Genomic DNA, 21826 nt, shown 5'->3' with positions numbered 1-21826 from the left:
TCTCATGGGGCCCAGCAGCACTTCTTTGTGCCACTGGGTCTTCATGCGCACTCGACCGCGGAAGCTGTGTGTTGTCGCCTGCCTGTCATCCTACGGGAAGGGGGGAATTCGCGGGGAGTCGAGCCTCGTGTCTCTGGTTTTCCAGGCGTGCGGCTTAACCACTACACTACGTGAACCCCGCCGTTTGGGATGACACTGACGCATGCTAGAGTCGGCCAATGCTCCGACGCAGCCTGCACGCTTGAGTGTCGACCATGCTGTGGTATGGCCGGCAGGCGCCACCCTGCTGCAGGACATGGAGACGTTCCTGCGTACGTCTGGCGCTGAGTTCTGCGACCTCACGCTGCAGTTGGACGGCCAGGCCATCTCGGCGCACAAGCCCATCCTGGCGGCGCGCTGCTCCTACTTCGAGGCCATGTTTCGCTCGTTCATGCCCGAGGACGGCAGCGTCCAGGTAAGAACGCGTCACCCTCTCGCACGCCGGAGGAGCGTGGTGATAAGGGAAGGTGTTGGTGGTCTCTCTCACAGCAGAGAACGACGGTGCTCAGATGAGGTCGTTTTTACTCTCCACCGCGTTAGAGAGCAGCAGGGTTGAGGTGGTCGCCTCTCGTTTAGTCTGCGTATGGAGGAACGCTAAACATGAACGAATCGATCATCACATCTTGTTTGGCCTTCATGGCCGCATGGGTTATGGCAGGGCGGAATTTGACTGACGTTATTACGGCATCATGAATGCCAAGTTTACCTTGAAATAGTCTCCCTGAAATAGCCTACACATTTTCGCGGGCGTGTAGTTCAGAAACTAAAGAGTTACAGGTATTGAGAAGGGCGGGGCTCTGAACTGCACCGAATAATCTTAAAATAGGTATTGCGGTGCACACTCGATAACAATGTGAAACACTCCCTTTAAAGGGAGTGCTCCACTTTTGTGGAATGGTCAAGTAAGTGTTGAAGTTCGTTTCCCTATCGCCCCACCTTATCCGGCATGGCTGCCACCGGTGGGTAGACTATATATCATGTCGTTTGGACTTAACGATGCTCTCAGCTCCTTAGACTGTATGACGTCGCCTTCATCTCACGCTGGGCGGGCATTGCGGGGAATCAAACCCCGAGCCTCTGGTTTCCCAGACACGCAGCTGCTGGAATTGTTCCACTTTTGTATGGGGGTTTTGAACTGAAATAGCATCTTCAGGATCCCTCGGTGCAGTTCTCAGCTCTGTCCTTCTTAAGACCTAAACCCCTCCAGTCTCAATCAATGTTGGTTGAGGTACGATGACGTAGTCAGACATTGACGTATTGCGGAACATATTTACCTGACGGAGAAACTGTGCTGTCTAGAGCAATCTTTTCCACTGAAAGTATATCAGTGGTTCGAAGTGAGCTGGTTTGATCATACCTCATGTTTGTTTTAATATCTTTAAATGTGGAATACTCCCTTAAATGCTACGCTGCCGATATCTGTACTATATATGATGCACTCCCATGGACATTTCGTAGTGATTGACACCATCTGTTGATCAGGAACGAAACACCCATTAAACTTAGATAGCTTCAGCAACCAACAACACGCTGGTTTTTCCTCCGAAGCTTTATCGATCCCAATTGTTAGGAGGGGATGGGGGTGGGAGTGGGGGTGGAGATGGAGATCAGACCGCCCTCGTCGAGCGAGGATGTACTAAGAATGGCGCCGCATGACGAGGGCTAATGCTCTTAAGCACAGCACAATCGGTCTTCCTTAATGTCATACGCATTCATATGTGTCCGCAATTGTCACAAGATCACCGCCGTGCAGACTGCATGGTCAAATGCTTGGAGTATTAGGTCATACCCATCAAAAATAACATGCCTAACTGGATGTTCTGCATCTACATACTGTAACCATTTCATACAAATAACCGTCCACATTCGTCAGCTAACCTGCGATTTTAAATGAGCATTGCAAAACGCTCCAGGGACGTTCCAGACGCATGATGTAGATGTCTGCAAAGCACTGCTGGTCCGCGAAACCAAAGCAGCTTGGACCCGAGACCAGGCCTTGGCGCATCAAATGTGTGGAGTTGGCTGGTCAGGAAGTTGTGTCTCTTGTCGGTGCCACGTGCTTGTTATCAGCGAGCGCGCACGATTCTGCGAAGTAGAGCTGTTTGCCTCATAACACGCACCCCTCCGTTATCCCTTTCTGCGCCCCGTCCTTTACCGCTCAAAGGTCAAAGATCAAAGGGTCCACCGTCGCCCGCCACCCTCGCGTAATCCCCTCCCCGGCCCAGCGCGTCCGGCTGGGGACCGCGTGCGATGAGCCGACCTGAGCGCCGACGTCTGGCGGAACTAGTGGGCGGTCATTTCGACGAACAGTCCCTGGATTTCTGCCTGCGCCACGGAACTTCCGTCACAACGGCTCACACCGGTGCGTTTGTTCACGTATGACGCATGTAAATGTGGTTCGGAACTACTCAGGCCGCCCTGAGACTGCGTCAGAGCTGCCATATTTGAGCACGCAGGCCCGCAACATGAACACTTAAAAAGCCCATATGGCTTATCGCAGGCGTTGCTGGCTATATTGCAGGCATTGCGGGTATTTCGCTTTCGAACTTCTTCTTTCAGTGTTTTTTTAACCAGAAATTTATACTACCTAGCTAGCAATAATTAAAATGCTGATGGAAACAGAAATTATTCGCGTGCACAAAAGTAATACAACACGGAAGCACCATTCATTATCGAGGTCTCAAGTTATGCAATACATGCCATTCCATGAAAATATAATTCATGGCATTTTACAATTCATGGCTGTAGGTTCGAGAGAAGAATACTCCTTCATTTACGTACGATTGCTTAGCCATGTCTTTGCCATTGCCATGTCTTTGAGAGGATGAAATCTCAAGAAAACAGCAAGTACCACTCTGAAATAACCTGACATTAATGGCAGATTCTGCCTCGGGTGTAGTTTCCTGTTCAGTTAATGGGCTCCAGCTCCAGCCCGGAACAACAGAGAAATCTAGTCATTTATTCCTGTGCAGCCCACCCCAGGACACTCCGCAAAACTACACTCATGGATTTTGCACACCGGTTGTGAAATAAATCATAGGTCACAGAAAAACACAGGTCACATGCAAACTCATAATGTTTTTTTAGGCACATCTGAAGGATGTATCTATATAGGGCATGGATTGAATTGAAAGCATGACCTTGCCTTGAATTCCAAAACATGTCTGTTAAATCAAAGACCGCAAACCAATCCAATTTTCTGCAGCTCAGACCTTATCTGCAAATTATGTAATTTTGCACATAGCAATACCTTTGGCCTTATGCATACATTGATTTGGTATTTGGCCAAGAAGAAGCCTACAGAAGTACGCCGACTACCAAACCGTCTCAGCGGTCCCAGCCAAGTCTCAAAATCGAACACATCGAAGGACAAAATCGATTCAAGAGGGCTGGCAAAGGTAGCCTTGGTCGTCAGCTGCCAAGGCGACTTGAACAGCTGACGACAACATCAACTCGGATGCACAGATGGCCTTTACGTAGCGTACGGACGAACTCGCATTTGCAAGTTAAGTCTGAATGGATCATCAGCTGTCCACGGACAAGAAATGATGTGATTTATGGCGCACTCGTCTTTCACCGAATATTACGCCTACCTTCTGCTACTTGCCATGTAACATGACAATGCCTAGGCTGGTCGGCATACTGTAAGACCCGCATTAAAGACATTTGGAGCCTATATCCAGCACTAAAAGAAAAAAAGTTTTTAACTCTACGATTCATTACTGGACGCAGGCGTATTCAGTTATCATTGAGATACCCACCATGTCTGCGGAATTGGCAATGCTGTTATTTTAGCGACTGTTGGCCGCGGACAATGACGTTTTTGGTATTCCTTTCATGACGTATGCTAGTGCACAGTATATAGGCCAAGGTTTCCTTGTGAAATCGACAACTTAATTAGCTCAAGAAACCTCTTACCTTTTGGGTTTTGAGTGGCCAATTTTTGTCTATAAAGTATATCTTCATGTATGCGTATACTGAACTAAAGAGTTATCATATGAATCAAGGTAAAAGTAAATTCAGTCTTTGTTTTTTATTTCTGCATTCCGATGCGGGTTGCAGTTGCTTGGTTTCTTTCCTTCCAATACATAGATTGTTTACTAATTTTGGAAAGCCCCCTGAAGCACCAAGAGGATTTTGTTAACCGTTTAACGAAGAGGATTTTATATCTGGGACCAAGGGATCGCATATCTTGGTTCTTTAGCAGTCTCTTCAGAAAAGGAAAAGATCCTCCAATTAAGATATTTCGGCAGGTTCGCCGATTGTTGATTTATTTTTTAAAAAAACAGGTGAAGAAATACAGTTTTGTAGGTTCGTAGATTCTTGTAGTGACCCTTATGCTACAAGGCAAGTATGTGTACCTGGAATTAAAATAAGGTGTCTTGATGTTATCCATGCCAAAAACAGAGCAGGATGGACGAATGTGTTTGTAGGTTTCGCACAGCTTCTTTTTTAGCACTAACAATGTCATAAGGTATGGTACGTGTACTTAGCATGAAAAATAGGGCTGGCGTGCCAATGCAGGGTTTTTTGGGGTGCACTTGCCTAGCGGGGTGGGGTGGGAGTCCCCTAATCTTCATAAATTTACTCCTACACTTTGTATAAACCAGCATTGATTGAAAGCGTTGAATTTTATTCATTTTAAGATTTGGAGCTATGACCCACTTTGAATAGAATGTTGGAGAGCCAACACATGCAATCCCTTGGTCCCTCGGTGGTGTAAATCCTCTATGTCCAAGAGAATATCTTCCTGGACCTTCAAAAGGCTCCTTAAAAGGAACCAATAACCTTTACCTTCAATGACAACAAATCAAACAACTCCAACCAGCATGAGCATGCAAAAAAGGACTGAGGTTGCATTTATCTGGGCTCATTTATCTGGACCACAGGCCCAGATATATACATATGTAGGCATTCCTTACGTATACAAAGTGTGGCCGTCCAAAACCCAAAGAAAGTAAGAACTTCAAACAATGTTGGCAATTGCACGACGAAACACTAACATATACAATGCGAAACAGGAAAGCCCCATACATGAACACATGTCATGGAAAGAAGATTCAGAGCATTGGTCGTGGCCACCAGGCACCACAACACAATGTCCAGCTCCATAGATAGCAGCGAGAACATGAATAATGGCTGGTTTTGCTTACCGGCGTCTAGGCACGACGGTTGGAGTTGTATTACATAACTGTTCTATTACCCCTGGATTTCAACTCCACGTGCCTTAAATACGAGTGCACATATAATGGCTTATGCCCACTGGCCTCGGTATCCGTCCTGCCTCATGGAAAATGACAGGAAGTAACCGTAAAAAATATATCTGGTTCAAAAAATGGGTGCGCCATAGATGATCCCAATCCCAAGTCTGAACAATGACTTCTCAATTTGAACTCATACTAAAAAATCGTATGAGATTGATAATTCACGGTACGCTTTTTCGCACGCAACACTTCCAGGTTGCATGTTTATGTTTGTGCATGAGTGCGGCCAACGCTGAGAGCGTTGATGAAGTGCGAAATAACACTTTTAGACCATCTTTCATGACTAATGTATCGATCCCCTCACATCACTGCAGAAGTGGTAAATATACCGGATAAAAATGTTCCTTCCTCTTATTAAATGCCTTTTTATCTCAAGCATCTCGCAACGAGCTGTATTTAATGCCAGTCGTCGGGCAAACGAGGCATGAACAAAGCGGTTCCATGGACTCACGAGGGTCTATTTAAATCATAATGCATCTCATGTTTCATCCCGTTTGTGTGTAGTAAAAGAAGCAGTATATACACTTTTTCCCAAAAATGTTATATTTCAACCCCGACAAGTAACGAGTGACGGAAACATCGCGACCTTGAACTTAAAGTACCTTCAACCAGTACCGGCCTATCATTGGGTGAGTGCTAAGGCCGCGGCTCTGCAGAATCATGGCAATCTGACTGACTAGAAGCTGACTAGACTGCAAAACTAGTGAAACGATTGTTAGCAAATAGGCATATGGAATAAACCGCAGCCGAAGCCCACGTCACCTAAAGCCAAACAAGGAACTTAATTTCGGTATTGTTATCCTGAAACGATGATGCGAGCATTTGCCTTGGCTAATGGTCTGTTCGCCAGGGCGTGGTTTTCACGCGCGCTTAACGCCCGTCAAAAGCAGGTGACATCATGAAAAGGTGCCGTGATGTATATATATATATATATATATATATATATATATATATATATATATATATATATATCTGTGTGTGTGTATTTGTATAAATATTCATATATAAACATATTAATAGTACGTGCCGTGTTGTGTAAGCGATGCCAACATTGGGGTTCAAAGGGGCTTGCTGGTAGCGATATAAGTCATGTTAATGTCCGTCAAATCATCTGGAATATTCAGGCATGCAAGAAAGTTAGCATTCATGAACTACAGCTAATCGTCGAAAACCATAATAGCACTTGAGTTTCATGCTAGGTGTTCTAGCTTGCAACCTAAATTAATTCTCGAAAAGAATGCTCAACAAGACCAAATGAGGACAGAGGAGAAGACAGCATCCCGAGCATCATCATCAGCATTAGCATATCCCGATGCAGCGACAATAGGTATCGAGAGATATGGCGCAATCAGCGAAATTATGATGCATTGTGAGTACTCGGACGCGAAGTGCACTATGGACGTTGCGAACAGACCGTTACAATACATATTAGAGGGGAAGTAATTTTGCCATTACGTAAAAGCACAGATGCGAGGTTCTGCACCGTATTCAGCTCGTCCCCGACGTGCATTGACCGACCGGCTAAGCGCCGTAGACTCCCACGTGAGGGGCCGGGTTCGAATCCCGGTTGCGTCATGGTCGCAAGGCGGTATGGCCAGTGCAGCTGTTTACGCTTGGGTGTGAAGAGGTGCGTCACGGTACTAGAAAAGTTGATGTGTGAAGAATCAGGCCCTGACCGGAGCCAGAGTGGAAACGGCATTAAAAAAGCTGCATTTTGGCGTCAAACACATCATAAGTCACAACTGCTTTAGATCAGGAGATCTGGGGATTGAACTATCGGCGTATGCAACTTTAACTAACCCATGTTTTCTAGTGTTGGATGACATTGGCAATGGTTTTTGGGTGCCGGTAGTGGAGTGGTTAAAGCGTCTGCGTTAACCACTACGCGTCTGGGAAACCAGATGCACGGGGTTCGATTCCCCGCGGTACCCGCCCTTCTTGCCAGGGTGAGAGGCAGGCGACGCCATATAGCCTCAGCAGCTGAGTGCGTGGTAAAGCTCCAATGACACACACACACACACACACACACACACACACACACACACACACACACACACACACACACACACACACACACACACAACACACACACACACACACACACACACACACACACACACACACCACACACACACACACACACACACACACACACACACACACACACACACACACACACACACACACACACACACACACACACACACGCACACGCACACGCACACGTACACGTACACGCGCACGCGCACGCGCACACGTACGCACGCACGCACGCACGCACGCACGCACGCAATGATTATTGTTACGTCGATTACGTGTCCGAGCCGGCTCCAGTTTTGGTCCCAGGCGGTGTTTCTGGTTAGCACAGGTCATCCGGCCGCGGCGGCCGCTGCCTGCTCGTGCCACCGCCCCATGCACCCGTGACGCCACCCTGGCCCAGCCGTGACACGGCCGGCGCCGCCTCAGATTTGTATCGGGGACTGCGTGCCGTCGCGCCAGGCGTTCGACTCGCTGCTGCGCTATATCTACTACGGCGAGACGAGCATGCCGCCCGAGGACGCTCTCTATCTCTTCTCGGCGCCCTGCTTCTACGGCTTCACCAACAACCGGCTACAGGTGAGAAGGAGTGAGCGACAGTGGGCTGGGCGGGGGCCAGAGCGGGGGTCAGGTTAAGGGCGGGAGCGGGAATGGGGGGGGGAGGGGGGACCAGTGCTAGCGCCAAGGCCATGACCAGGGCGAGGGTGAGAGATTCTGCGTGACGGACGCTTACGGATGGAAGAAAAATCGAGGGGCATGACCTAGTTGAATGGGGGGGGGGGGGGAGGAGGAGGAAGGCTTTGATGCCGGTAACGGGATTTGTCTAGTTACACATTTAGTTATGCTTGATTATCGACACGATCCTTTGAGCGATGTAGCGTGCCCACGATACGTAAATTACTGAGGAGTATTGTGTCCAACCAAAGGTAAACTTGTTTATATGGTCCGATGAAGCAATTGTGAGAGCGTGAAATGTTGTTAGCTCCAGCAAGACAGAGCAACGGAAATATCATCATCTCTTGCACTGACTCATTCAGCTGATGGTGCTGTATCGCTGATGGCAAGAGTAAAGCCACCATTCCAGCCTCCCTACCTGGCATTATCCAGCCATGTGTTGGTCCCAGGGAAGGTCCCGGATCACGGCGGATTCTTCTACAAAACAGGACGAAGATCCGAGATCCAAAAGGACTCTTTGCTGCATGATCATGTGCGGCGACGCGCTCTAAAACTCCCAAAGGATTAGTCGATAACATTCTAAAAAGGTCAAATTTTTACATATCATTCGATAAGATCTTACGGCAGATCGCAGGTTCAATTTTTTGGTAACATTTCAAAATGAATAAGGGATCCATCCGTGGATTCCAGATCCTAATCCATGGCACACAATTCACCCCGACAGGCATGACAGACACTAGATGGGTACAAAAATTAACAGCTAAATCAAGGAAAATGGGGGAGGCTGCATGCACACAAAGAGGCTAGCGAAGCAAATGGTGAATGAATGATGAAGATTATATGAAAGATATGAATGAGTGATAAATGCAAGCAAATGATAAATCGCTTGATCCTTTACTATGCAATTCAAAATATCCGTCTAGAGAAAGCATTAAGGCTGTCTTTTAGAATCAGTGATCATCATGCGTATGTGCAATATCAACTCTTCTATTATCTTGATGCACTATTCTAAAAGCGGATTTCATGACGTATTTAATTCCATGCGTGCCGCGTTACGAATGGGCATATTGCATCGTAAGCTAATGATAGAGCTCAACCTAAAGTAAACAAAAGCCGTTCTAACTAGATGAGCCCACGGAGTGACCTAGTAGGCAACAAATAATGGTAAAGTTGCATTTTAGGTTTGCTACGGTGAAAATGTTATGTGTTTTGGTTACCTTTCACTAGCACCATTCTAGTTTTGTCCTCAGGATGCACATGACGTCTCCGTTATGATTGTCAGTTGAGACATTACTTGACTGCCGCCAAGCTAAAATGATGTACTCTGCTGTACTACCTGGCGAATGGATCTTTATCTCACGCAACCCTGATTTTATTTTCTCGGCAGAATGGGCAGATTGACGTGCATTCTAAGCAAAACTCGCAAACTTTTCAGGCTCTCAAAACAATTACCATGTGAACGTTATGGTCTGAGAAACTATCCAACATCCAAATCCTTGCCAACAATGCCCGCTAGTGTTTGTGTGCAACTCTGTGGTTGTGTTTTGCCTGCGGTATTATGAGATTCCGGCCTAAAATCTTGCCCCCCCCCCCCCCCCCCTGTGGTGTGGCCCCCTTATTTTCACGCGCCTGTAATGGCTTGCAAAGATGGACACCCCGAAATAACTTTCCCAAATCCTATTGGCGAGACCATCGGCAGGGAACCCAGCAAGTAGTCCCGATATGCACAATACACTTTTTGTCCTACACATGAAACATTTTCTAGCTGCGCTTATCCAGGATTGCTTATACGAATCGCGAAACAACAAAAATCCTCTGAGCGTGCGGGTGGTGGCTGAAGTTCAGCTTCAAGGCCAGAAATATTGCTCAGTGTGCTATGATGGTACATGACGGTACCACCATCGTAGTGTTGCCCATGACATTCATGCAGGGTGCAACACGAGACGCGGGGACACCACGAGCGTCAACCCCGCCTTAACGCATTGTCCATACAAATTCGTCTACCTTTTCTTGGGCTTGTCTGGACATGCCAGTTCAACAACTGATGTAACTCGACCCGTGTCTGCTTTGCCACCGCCCGTACCTCTTGTCCTTCCGGCCGAAGGGGAGGTTTGATGGGGGAGAGGGGTGACCCGGGCTGGCGTTGCCCCCTCCCCGCCACCCACCCTCCGGCCAGAGGGGAGGTTGGGTAGAGGGGAGACACACCCGGGCCTGCGCTGTCCCTTCCCCGCCACCCATCGTCCCCTCCGGCCAGAGCGGAGGTGGGGTGAGGGGGAAGAGGGACTGCTGACCCCGCCACGCAGAATACCGCCGGGACGGACGCGGCCACGGATTGACGGCCATTTCCGGTTCCGTTGCGGTCCGTCCCATGCCGTGATGTCCATGAAGTTGGCCATTTATTCAGCGATTTATTCCGCGACGAATTTTGATTCATTTGAACACAAGTCAGACGGTTAACTATGACGCAAGAACACAGAACATGACATTTATTTTGCAACATCACGTGACCTTCAAAGTCAAACGCAAGGCAAAGAACGTGAAATTCAATTGATCGTGAGAATTTTCACTCAAAAGGAACCAGCATCCATAGAAACTCCTGAAAATTCGAGTTCCTATTTCAAGGACAAATTGATTGTATGATCCCAAAATTATCGGTTGATTTCAACATTCCAAGAATCAGAATATTTATCATGGAAAGAACTGCGTCCGTGAAAAAATCCTGATCACTCATGCCACCCTTCAAGGTCAAATTCGGGCTAAAATGCTGAAACTCCATGGCACCAAAATGCATTACCAGCAGATTTCGAATTTTTAAATACCAGAATAACCACTAGCGGATGACCTAGCGTCTGGCAAAAAGTCCTGACCCCTCAAGATCACGCTTTAATGCCAAATTCCGGATGAATTGACGGCAAACTCCATAAAACCCAGAAAAACGACTGCATTCGATTTTTGTAACAGAAAATTGATTTCAGTTTTTAAGTATCAGAAAAACCATTAGCGCATGGATTCGTGGATTTAGAAAAGTTTTTACTTCTCACGGCTACCTTTCAAGGTAAATTGCGACTCAGAGAACGGGGAATTATTCCGCTTGATCAGTAATCGTGCATCCGGGGATGCGTCCCTGCCTGCTCGTGTTCAGGGACCGCTGCATTCTTGTCATGGGTGTGACGCAACAGGTGTCATTTCCAGGCCTTCTGCAAGCAAAACCTGGAGATGAACGTGACGTCCGACAACGTGATCCAGATCCTCGAGGCCGCTGATCGCATCCAGGCGCTAGACATGAAGAAATACGCGCTCAATCTGATCGTGCAGCGCTTCAACAAGGTGAAGTGGCGGGCCAGACGGACCCGGCTGCCGTCGGTGCTGCGGTCCGAGGTGCTGGAGGACGTGGGCGGTCCTGACCTAACCTGTACAAACTGTCCGACTTATCGATGGTCACTTGATTATCCTGATGATGCAGTGGAGATCCTCGTGACCTGAGCTGCGGGTCCCTGTCAGCGACTGAGAGGGATGTTAGTGACTAAACGTAACTCAACTCGTGCCGCGCTTTCGTGACGGTTCGGTTGTGCGAGACGATGCCTTGCAGGCTTTTTGGAAGCTTATTTCCGATGACTTCGGTGGGTGGCTGCAGCCAAAAGCTCTGCTTGTTGCGCGTCATCTGAACACATCACACGAAATGGTCCATGCAGTTCACCAACTCTGTTTTCTGCTGACCTTTTTGCCAGATAAGAGAAGGGAGGGGTTGACATGTCGTGCAATGGTACAATTCGCTTGTCCTCGTCCAGACAGACGCTTTTTGATCAGTTACCGGCTGGTCCCACCATCTTTTTTTAGTCACATGCTTTTCAACGCATGCTTGAAAAAGTAATACACGCACGCTTACACATGACACGTTTCAGTCATGAACCGCCGTTGTCGGCACCGATCTGCCACAGCTAACCGCGAGGGGCGGCTAACCGTGGGTGCGGCTTAAGGCAGCCGCTGAAAAAGGGAAAAATCATAGGCTCGTTGCAGACCACAGCCCATGCGTCACGAACCCCCCAAAAATGGAACATTCGCACTCATACGCATATTTTGCAATCGTATTTTTATTTTATAATTGTACATATTCGTACTTAGATAAACATTTGTTATATACAACGTAGCGCTATGTATTTTGAAATTACTATTTTATGCTCTTCTTATAAATCACCTGTAATATCACCTATTGGGCGTCCGAACATCTTGCCATCTATGTTCAAATTTGTCCAGTGTCCCAGCCATTTTGGCCGAGATTTGCTTCACCTGCCCATTCTCGATTAATTTTAGCCGTCTTGGCATGGAGCCTATTCCTTCGATATCATATATTTGCTGATCGGGACACGCAGGTTGACTAACGCTCTGTTATTCCCGCAAAGTAAGACATCATTGGCTCTAATAACCGGCCATTGACCGAACAAGTCAATATCTCGAATGCAATAGTGTGCTCCAAGCACTTTTCACTATAGCACACGCCCGGAACTTGTGCAAACCAGATTAGTTGTGTGCATTGCGCTTGGGGCATACGGCCGAATTTGCTAACCCAGTTGTTCGTAAGAGAATATTAGTAGCATGCGTCCCATTGACAGTTTTGAAAGTGAACGATCTGTATATACCATGATGTTGCATTCATCATATGGCAGTACACTTCCAACCAGCAAATATCATGGAGAAGGCTCTCCCTTTGGGTCTCCCATAAATGTTATACCTCTTTTTTAGCCGTATTAAGAATTCAGATATATATGCCTCACCCTTGTCTCTCCTGCCAGATTGAATTTCACAACTGGGTGTATTACGGGCTGTGGTTTTCTTGTTTTTGGCCTTTTCCCAGGAAGCCGGAAGAATACTGATGACCCCGAAGTAATTTAGATACGTCTCTTGAGTTCGAAACGTAGTGAAAAATTCATCAAATATCCTCAGTGAGCCATCTCTCTAAGTAAATCATTAAAGTGTCGCACTCCCTTACTGTGCCGCCTCCACAGCCCAGTGCACACAAATTTACTTTTATCAGAAACCATTGAGAGCGAGGCCCTAAATCACCTTTAATATTTTGACCCCTAATTGATTAGCGCCAGTGATGTAATAAGCTCCTTCCAGAAAGGATTTGATGGGGACTCAGCAACCATCCTGAGAGGGCGTGAATTCATTTCCCATGTGCAAAATCTATCGTTCCATTTCGGCTACGAGCTGCTCTCCCCATTTTGCCTCGGAGGTGGCATGTCGCCTTGTCCGTGGAAGCTTCAAAGCGACAATGTGAGTTTTTACATATGTCATAACCATACCACATTGAGCCGTAAGTTTTTTCACTGTTTTCCGCTTTATTTTGTCATGTTCACCTCTTCACATAACTTGAAACAACATTGCATTCAAATCCTTGAGGAAATCCAGAAAGGACAAGGGGAGTGACGTAAACAAATATGTGATCTTAGACAACAGCAGCGATTTAAGGACGGTAATGCGGCCTTTCCAAGCTTAGTATCTCCGGTTAGAGGCCCTCGCCGCACGCTTTATGGCCGTTAACTTCAGACTGTGGTTTTCTGCGCACAAATCATGTATTTCATTCCCAAAAGCAAAACCGAGAACTTTCATTTTTCAGACCCATATCAGCTGCGGCCCAGGGCATACAGGTGTTATATGTTCTGTGGCATGCCTTATTCGCGTGACTTGCGTCCTTTGCACATTTGGTGTTAATCCAGAGAACTAGGCAAGGGCCCCAACTCGTCAAATCAGACGTGCATATTGTTGGCACCGCCCTATGGTAGGCACGGGGCGTCGTCTGCAAATAATAAAATTTTGTAGTCCTCGTCCTCAATGCGCATGCCTCTGACATTGTCATTTCTGTTAACCGTTTCAGCCAGACATTCTATTGCCTGAAGAAACCCGTAACAACTCAACTAGTCCCCCTGCCGGCAAGAATGCTCTAAACGAATTTTATTGGACAAATGTCCGGTGTGTAGTATTCCATAAGATACATGAACATGCCTATCGAGTACTCAACCACCTTACTCAAGAGATCGGAAATCCTCGTTTCGCTAGATTCTCGCCCCTACCATCTTAGCCGAGCCAAACAATACCGCCGTTCTGGCAGTCGTAAACATTGGTGTCCGATTTCGAGTCCGTCATGACTTGGAACCTAAATATCGCGCCAATGCCCCACGTTTCCCATCGCCAGAGAAGTTCTAAAGCACGGATGCAATGCCATTGATGCTCGTTTCTCCATCGTGCGCCTAATGCGGAAGGTTAGCAGGAGTTTCGTAAATGCTCTCGTAATAACTGCCCAATGACCCCTCCATGCCATCGCGCGCGGCACGTACCGTGGACACCAATTCCACAGCACCTTCGTAAACCAAGTCAGTGGTAAGCTTATACGAGCTTATTCGGTACTTGAGATTGTTGCCTCTCCCGATAGGTGGCGCGGCTGCCGCGAATGCGCGCGCTCAGCCGGGAGCTGCTGCTGGAGATTCTGGACGCTCTAGCCGAGGAGATGCCGGAAGGCCGGCTTTGCCAAGATCTGTCGGGTGCCAGTATCTCAAGCGACGGCTAGATGGGTGCCACGAGAGAGCGCCGCTGGCGCCTATGGCGGACCTGCCGGGGACCAGCGTTACCGATCGTGAGCACCAGAGGCTCTCCCACCGCGCCACCAGCGCCCTCAGCCAGCAGGTATTCAGATGGCGAGCGTCGCCAGTAATCGGGTGGGACCTGCCCCCAGCGTCAGATTATGGGCCGCCGCCGGCCGAGCACCGTCCGCCGGCTGCTGCGCCAACAGCCTCAGGAGGAGAGAGGGTGCCGGCGCCGTTACCGTGTGTGCCCGCGCCGCCGGGTGGAGGAGGGCGAAACCATGCGACAGCCGCCGCGTCCACACTGAATGCCAGTAATGATTGTGTTTCATCGTGCTGCTTCAGTATGCTGTGTTGCCATGTGGCCAGTGCGACGAATCGTTGTGTAATCAAATACTGCGTGCCAATCGTGGCAATTGGGATGCTGGCGAGGAGCTGTTCTTGTCACGCATTTCGATTGCTGTATTACTCGCCGAACGGCTGTGAGAGTCAAACTCATGCTCTCGCATGTCAGCTGTGGTAGGATACCAAAGTCATATGATGTTGGGTTTAAACCAAGAACCATGCCGACGTGGGGACGGTGTGGATCTAGTTGAGATATGTGATTTTGACTGATACACTGGTTAAATGAGGTTATGGACTGGGCTAGGCTGGGCAAACCAGTATAGTGTTGGTGCTTTACGATAAAATTGCTTGAAAGAAAATGACAGTGAAGCAGAGAATGTTATGTTCATAGATATTTGATATAAGTGCTAAAAGGTACCGTTTTCACCAGGCCGACATTCAAAATTGCACGCATCGTTTGTGAAACTCGAGATCAACTTTAGTGACGAACAGACGTTTTTGGCCACCACCATGGCTAGCGTTACAAGCGGCAAGAATGGAAAGAAACGTGATCGAGCTAAATGTCAAAGACGTCATGTACGCAGCAACTGTTGGCGTGAATTGTTTAAAGCAAAATGTTGTGACAGGACGCATTGCTTGCTGGACGTAGCCCCTGTAAAGTTTTTATAATCACACATCCCTACGTTGTTTGGATATCACTTCAAGCACGCTCTGGAGGACCTGCTAAACAAGCACGCCGTGAAAACAAGTCGGAATTGTTCTTCCCTGCCGTCTTGGCTTTCAGTGACGTCAATGGTAGGTTGAATGTACGGTAAATCGGGGAAATGCTCGTTCTCGGCCGACAGTGAATTCGCTGTTGTCGCTAGGTCAAGGCGTCGGAAATAGCCCGGAACTATGCGCACAAGGAAGAAATGCAAGGTCTGGTCAAGGCAAGGATCTGACTTGCCGAAACGGGCAACGTGCAGAGGTTCCCCCATTGAAGTCGACGGGTATAGTGAATGGTTGCGGTGATATGTAGGGGTCAGGCCACCAATCATCTAGTCCCGCTTACGTAAGTGGGCATTGTTATTCAATGTCATGGTAATACGTTGTTGTAAGATTTAGCAATGTGATTGATTGCCCCTCCCCCTCCCGGCCCATCCCGGCTCCTCTGCGCCTATCCTGTTATCTTGCTTTCTTTTGTAGCTATAATCGATGACTGTCGCAAGGCTCCTGCTGATCTCGTATGTGATATTTTATTTTTATTTCGGGCTTAAGTGTTCAATGTTTTTTTGGGATCAGAATATCAGCCAATGACTGGCTTGAATGCCGTCATATTTTCATATGCCGCAGACGCCTACTCTGCTCTGTCGTGTCGTGTAAATGTTATGATGTACGTGCAAATATATCTATAGTTCGTTGCATGCTCGCATACCTCGCACACCATATGTCAACAACTGCACTCGCGCGATCATGAGCATACTTCTTCACTCACGAGCCTACACACACACACGCGCGTACGCCCGCCCGCCCGCACGCACAATGCCCATATGAAACCACAAATACTCACGCACATTGACATGCTTCAATGACAAATGTTGTATTGTACAGTAAAACGAAACATGGGGTGATGACATTGCAACAGAACATTAATGTTAGAAAGTATACATGGACAAGAGACCATTTGCAGGTCTGCGCTGATTTGAAACGATATGTTTCACACTTGAAAGCATTGGGACAAACAGCAGATGTGTTGGAAATAGCTCACTTCCAACGAATGGTATGCTTTAAGTTCAAAAGACCGTTCCAGACGACACGATTATTTATTTAGTAAATATGCTCCTCGCAACGTCATGTGCTACGTCATGCGATGTTTTGTGACATTACAGCTACTGCTAGACTGCCGCCACAACATTGTCACCGTAGCGAACGGGCTGACTGTTTTCTAGTATTTCAACTCGTAGAAAGGTGGCTTACTTATTAATGCCTGTGAACTAAACCAATGATAGTTTAAGCGCGTGTTCTGGACCCTTTTCGTGCTGTTGCATATTTGTGCCGAAAGGCACAAATATCTCTCAAAACCTAAAACGCGTAGTTTGTGTGCTTCACGTCCTTGAAATGCGCCGATTATTTCGTGCAGACTATTTGAAGGCTATTCAGGCATGCGTGATGTGATACAAACATCATTCAACCGCGACGTTTTGCGACTGCTGACATTTTAGTAGACGCCTGCAAAGCGGCGTCTTACCCTAAGGTGTGGGTAAAGTTTGCATTATTACGCGTGCTTCAGACGCACATTGGAAGGAGTGCTCCATATTTATGTGGAATTTTGAAGGTACAAGGCACGATGACGTAATAGCCATATTGAAGACCTTTCGATGCTGCTCACAATTATGTTCTTCTTAAGACTGAAGGCCCTCTCATTTCTAAGCTACACGCCCGCGAAAACGCGGAAAGAATTTCAGTCACCTTGGCGCTAATGACGTTACAATAACCTCATTCAAATCATGCCATTCCATAAGCCATGCGGCGATCACGTCCAAGAAATATGACTGTCAACAAGTTCATATCTGGCGTTCGTGGGCGCAGTTTCCAAATATAGCGGCCGTCCATTGGCTGTCAATCAAAATTTTGCAAGGTGTGACGACTTAATCAAACCATGATGCACTGCGGAGAATACTTACTGAATAAGGAATTGTGGTATCTAGAGCAGTTGAGCAGTTTCTGCATTAAATAATATACCAATCATAGTAAGTGAACTTGTTTCATCACATCTGATGTTTGCTTCAATAACTTCAAACACTCCCTTTGAGCCTTATTTACAGAGGCGACTCTTCGCGTGGCGCAGCGATGACGGCCCCCTCTGGTGAAGATTACCGCAACACCTAGTGTTCGTAACCATTAATGCTTTATAACGCATTATATTCGATACACCTAACTACCTGAAAAACTAATGTGTCATAACGCCTGACGTTCGTAGTGCCTAGCGCATCACAAAGCCTTATGTTCATAACCGCTAGTACATAACAGCACCTAATGTCACTACACCACCTGCATCCTAAGACCTAGTGCATCAAATTACCTAATGTTTCACAACTCCTAATGTATCGCAACTCCTAATATATCACAACGCCTGATGTACCAGAATACCTAGTGTATCGTAACCACGAATGTTAAATGACGCGTAGCGTATCGTAATCCCTAATGTTCGTAACTTGTAATGCATCGCAACACCTAATACATCATAACACGTAATGTATCACAACACCTAGCGTATCATAACCCCTAATGTATTGTAACACTTATACCAGTTGATGACGCAGGCGACGGCCAGAGATTTTCGACCTTATCCGCTGGCCGGCCGCCCGGGTGGCAATGCGACGGCAAGCTGCACCCGAGCAGGGGCGGTATCTCGTCAATGAAGAGACGCTGCGTTGAGCAAACGACAGTGCCAATGGAAACATCTGAATGGGTGGGGGGTGGGGGGGGGGGGGGGGGTGGGGGTGGGCGTGGCAGAATGAAATAAGACTGACCGACCAACCGGCACAAGGCCGACCGAAAAGGCACGAACGTGGCACGGATGCACGTATGTGTACTATGGCAACATGTGCCGACCTCTTTGTCGTTTTGCTGATTGAACATGCCATTGTACAGGCGGTCTGGGTGGCTGGCTGTCACCCGATCGGTTATTGCCCAAACCTAACGATGGACCTCCCGGCAAGTTAGGTGCAAGACCGTCCAAACTGTTACAAACATAGCATGTGTGCGTGTATGTGTTAAGGCCATAGCCGTAACGTCCGTGTCATCGCTTTCGGGTCAGAAATCACGCATGATGAGACCGCGACCTCGGCAGGATTACTCCAAGTCCAGTAATGTGCCTCCCTACAGACTCGATGCATCACCGGCCCAACGCGCACAAACGCGGCTGATGTGCACGCATGGGAAATGAAAGACATGCGTCGATCATTCTATCGCTTTTGGCATTGAAATGATCAAGTTTCCATTTTAAACGTGCTTTGAGTGTCGGGCAGTCGCGCGGTCGATAATCGCCCCGAAACAATGAACCTCCCGGCAAGTAAGGGGCACGACCATCCGAATTGGTACAAATGTAGCACGTGTGCATGCACGTGAAAATGTGAGAGCTGTACCGACTTTCTCATTGCTTCCGGGTTCGAAATCACGCACCATGAGTCCACAGCTTCGGTTTGAATTTCCAAGTCCAGTGACGCACCTTCCTGCGGGCTAGACGCAAGGCTGGCCAGATCGGCACAAGCGTGGCACGTGTGCACGTATGTGCGATATGGGTGCATGGGTTGACCATTTCATCGCTTTCGGGCATGAAATTGACAGGCTTTCTCTTTAGCGAAAACTTGTCTGGATTGTTTGTCACCTTTGTTTAAATAAAGGTGACAGACGGTCGCCCGACCGAGTACCGCCGTGTGCAATGGTCGAATGGTTGATTAATAAGGCTTCTTAGTGGCCGAGTGGTTGGTGCATCTGACTCACTCATCGGGAACCCATGTTCCCTAAACTCTTAAATGGCCGATGCGGTGGCCGGTGCTTCTTATGCGGTGTGACGTCGTGCGTCGCATTCTACAAACACAAAGGACAATCCCAGAACATTCCTTTAAAAGAAAATTGGATGTATATAGATAAGACAGAAGTAATAGCCCTATTCCTCGGAGAAAAAACACGAGAATAGAGATGAAGATGTGTTGATATTTCGGCACCATACCTTTATCGAAACGAACATCAGAAGTGAATACAAAATTGCCCGTCGATGATCCTACTCATTTTTCAGGGTTTTTTTGGGAACAGCGAGTCACAGTTTTCACAAGACACCAGCATTCAAGAATTAAACAAGGAGCGATTCCCAACTATTAATACGATGAAATGCGTTTTTACCTAAGAATTAGAATACTCGAAAATACGCGCATATGCAAACGCATTCAAGTAAACAGGCATCACGCATCACGCTTCATTCGAACATGCATTTTCAATTTAATTCCAACATTTTGATTTCACTTCTGCTCTTTGTTGCGATGAAGGCATGTTGCCGAAATATCAACGCATCTATATCTCCATTCTCATGGCTTTTCTGCGCGGAATAAGGCTTTTAATGCTGTATTATCTATGGGAATAATGTTCCCCGCAAATACCTTTAAAACTTACGAAAATTGTACCTCTAGATACATTGCATCTTACTGAGCATTCAGCTCAGCATATGATGGTGACGTTAACTTGCGTAATACGTCCTCATACACAGACATAACAACAGGACAACGCGTTGATCGTCATTTCAACCTAGTGCTTGCCAACGACTTGCATCTCTAATGCGACATACCATGACTCAAAAGCACGACTGAACAGTTTGCGTGAACAAATCTCTCCATTTTCACAAAAAAAGAGACTTGTTAAAAGTTTTCTATTTGCGACAGTGTCGAATGTAACGGTTTGTTGGTGCCAGGGTGATATATTTCTCCCGCTGTTGCGATGTTGACTACATCGCCTGAAACCGTCCTACAGAGCTTTTATCGAAAAGCGCTATCCCATAATACACTTTTGGTGTACGATTATCTAACGAAAGCAACAGCTATTGAGAAGGTCACTGAAACTGTACAAACCCAAAGTGGTTATGGGAGGGGGCATCTTAGTACTCGAGAACTTTTAAACGTATATTGATAATTCTTTGAACACACAGCTTAATACTGAAAAGAGACGTTATAGACCAGCCGTTATCCTTTGAGAAAGTTATGATAATACTAAGGAACACTTAGAGGAAAATGATCAGAGTATAATGGCCAAACGGTCTGTTTTCGAGCATTTATGGCTAAAAACTGGCATTTTTGTGCAAACCTCTGGCATTTTCCTCTCAAAATGGCAAAATGCTCGGGTCACATAATGAGATATTGCCACACTGATATCGAATCCCAACAGGCTTCCTGATGATGTAATGGCATACCACCCGATCACGACTGCTCATTGGTTACTTCAAAAGCATGCCCTCCACTGTTTCAGGAAAGATCACAGCGCGCACTGAACAATTTGTTAATCCATCGTAAACAGCTCATTGAAAAAATTGATAGGAAAAATGCGCTTGGTCTTTGACATCAGAACTGACATTTTTGGGAGGCAAAAGTCCCGGCAGAGTTGTTCTATCCAAGGTTCAAAATATCCATGTTAGATGGAACCGCATTAAAGTTGCACAAATCAATAAGTAACGCCATGCCCAATCAGGGCTTTCTATGTCCAGCGGTGTTTCCACCAGGAGGGACCAGCGCGCTGAGTCGCTGTGGACGGCCATAGAGCTCCCGGGGCCAGTTCGGTAGGCCGTGTTACATGCTGAAGAGCTGGGGTTTGCAAAGCATCGTTGCAGCGTTAGGTGTTGACTACGGAACCACCTTGGATTGGAGCCCCATGTACCGTTGAAGAACCAAGCTGGTGTGTACCGACTCAACTGGCACTGATCACCCTTCTTTCCTCGAACATAATCCGACACTTGTGCAGCCACAACCCAATGAAATGCCAACAACATGACAATAACCCAACATAATGACAAATATCCCATGACCATTTGCTTCGTCCGGTATCGCTTAAAGCACACTGCGTTACGCGGTGATATTCACTCAACATTCTTCGTATTTGCATCCAAATTTATCATTCCGCCGAGGTCGCCTTAAGCCACTACAAAGTACCAAACAACTCAAACTTAAGTCACATCCCGTAGGCTCAAGAACACGTATATATCCATATATTTATACACACATATATGCATCTGAACTCTCCCTCTCTCCTCTCTCCCTCTCCTCTCTCTCTCTCTCTCTCTCTACTCTCTCTCTCTCTCTCTCGCTCTCTCTCTCCTCTTTATCTCTCTCTCTCTCTCTCTCTCTCTCCTCTCTCTCTCTCCTC

At 47.1% G+C, this 21826-nt stretch overlaps 1 protein-coding gene across 2 annotated transcripts in view; it reads left to right on the top strand.

Annotated features, from left to right (window-relative positions):
• Nucleotides 1–16339, top strand: part of Lztr1 (Leucine zipper like transcription regulator 1) — a 60870-nt gene extending 44531 nt beyond the window's left edge. For both annotated transcript variants that reach the window (XM_037236311.1, XM_037236310.1), the window contains exons 13-16: nucleotides 276–454; nucleotides 7770–7919; nucleotides 11208–11342; nucleotides 14446–16339. In XM_037236311.1, the coding sequence (XP_037092206.1) occupies nucleotides 276–454; nucleotides 7770–7919; nucleotides 11208–11342; nucleotides 14446–14580 (599 nt within the window). In that variant the 3' untranslated portion in view covers nucleotides 14581–16339. The remainder of the gene's footprint in view (nucleotides 1–275; nucleotides 455–7769; nucleotides 7920–11207; nucleotides 11343–14445) is intronic.
• Nucleotides 16340–21826: the final 5487 nt, after the last annotated feature.

This window comes from Pollicipes pollicipes, unplaced genomic scaffold (assembly GCF_011947565.3).
Source record: "Pollicipes pollicipes isolate AB1234 unplaced genomic scaffold, Ppol_2.1 Scaffold_7261;HRSCAF=8764_pilon_pilon_pilon, whole genome shotgun sequence".
Taxonomy (NCBI): Eukaryota; Metazoa; Arthropoda; class Thecostraca; order Pollicipedomorpha; family Pollicipedidae; genus Pollicipes; species Pollicipes pollicipes.
The sequence above is the reverse complement of the archived record's forward strand: the minus strand, read 5'-3'. Positions and strand labels throughout refer to the sequence as shown.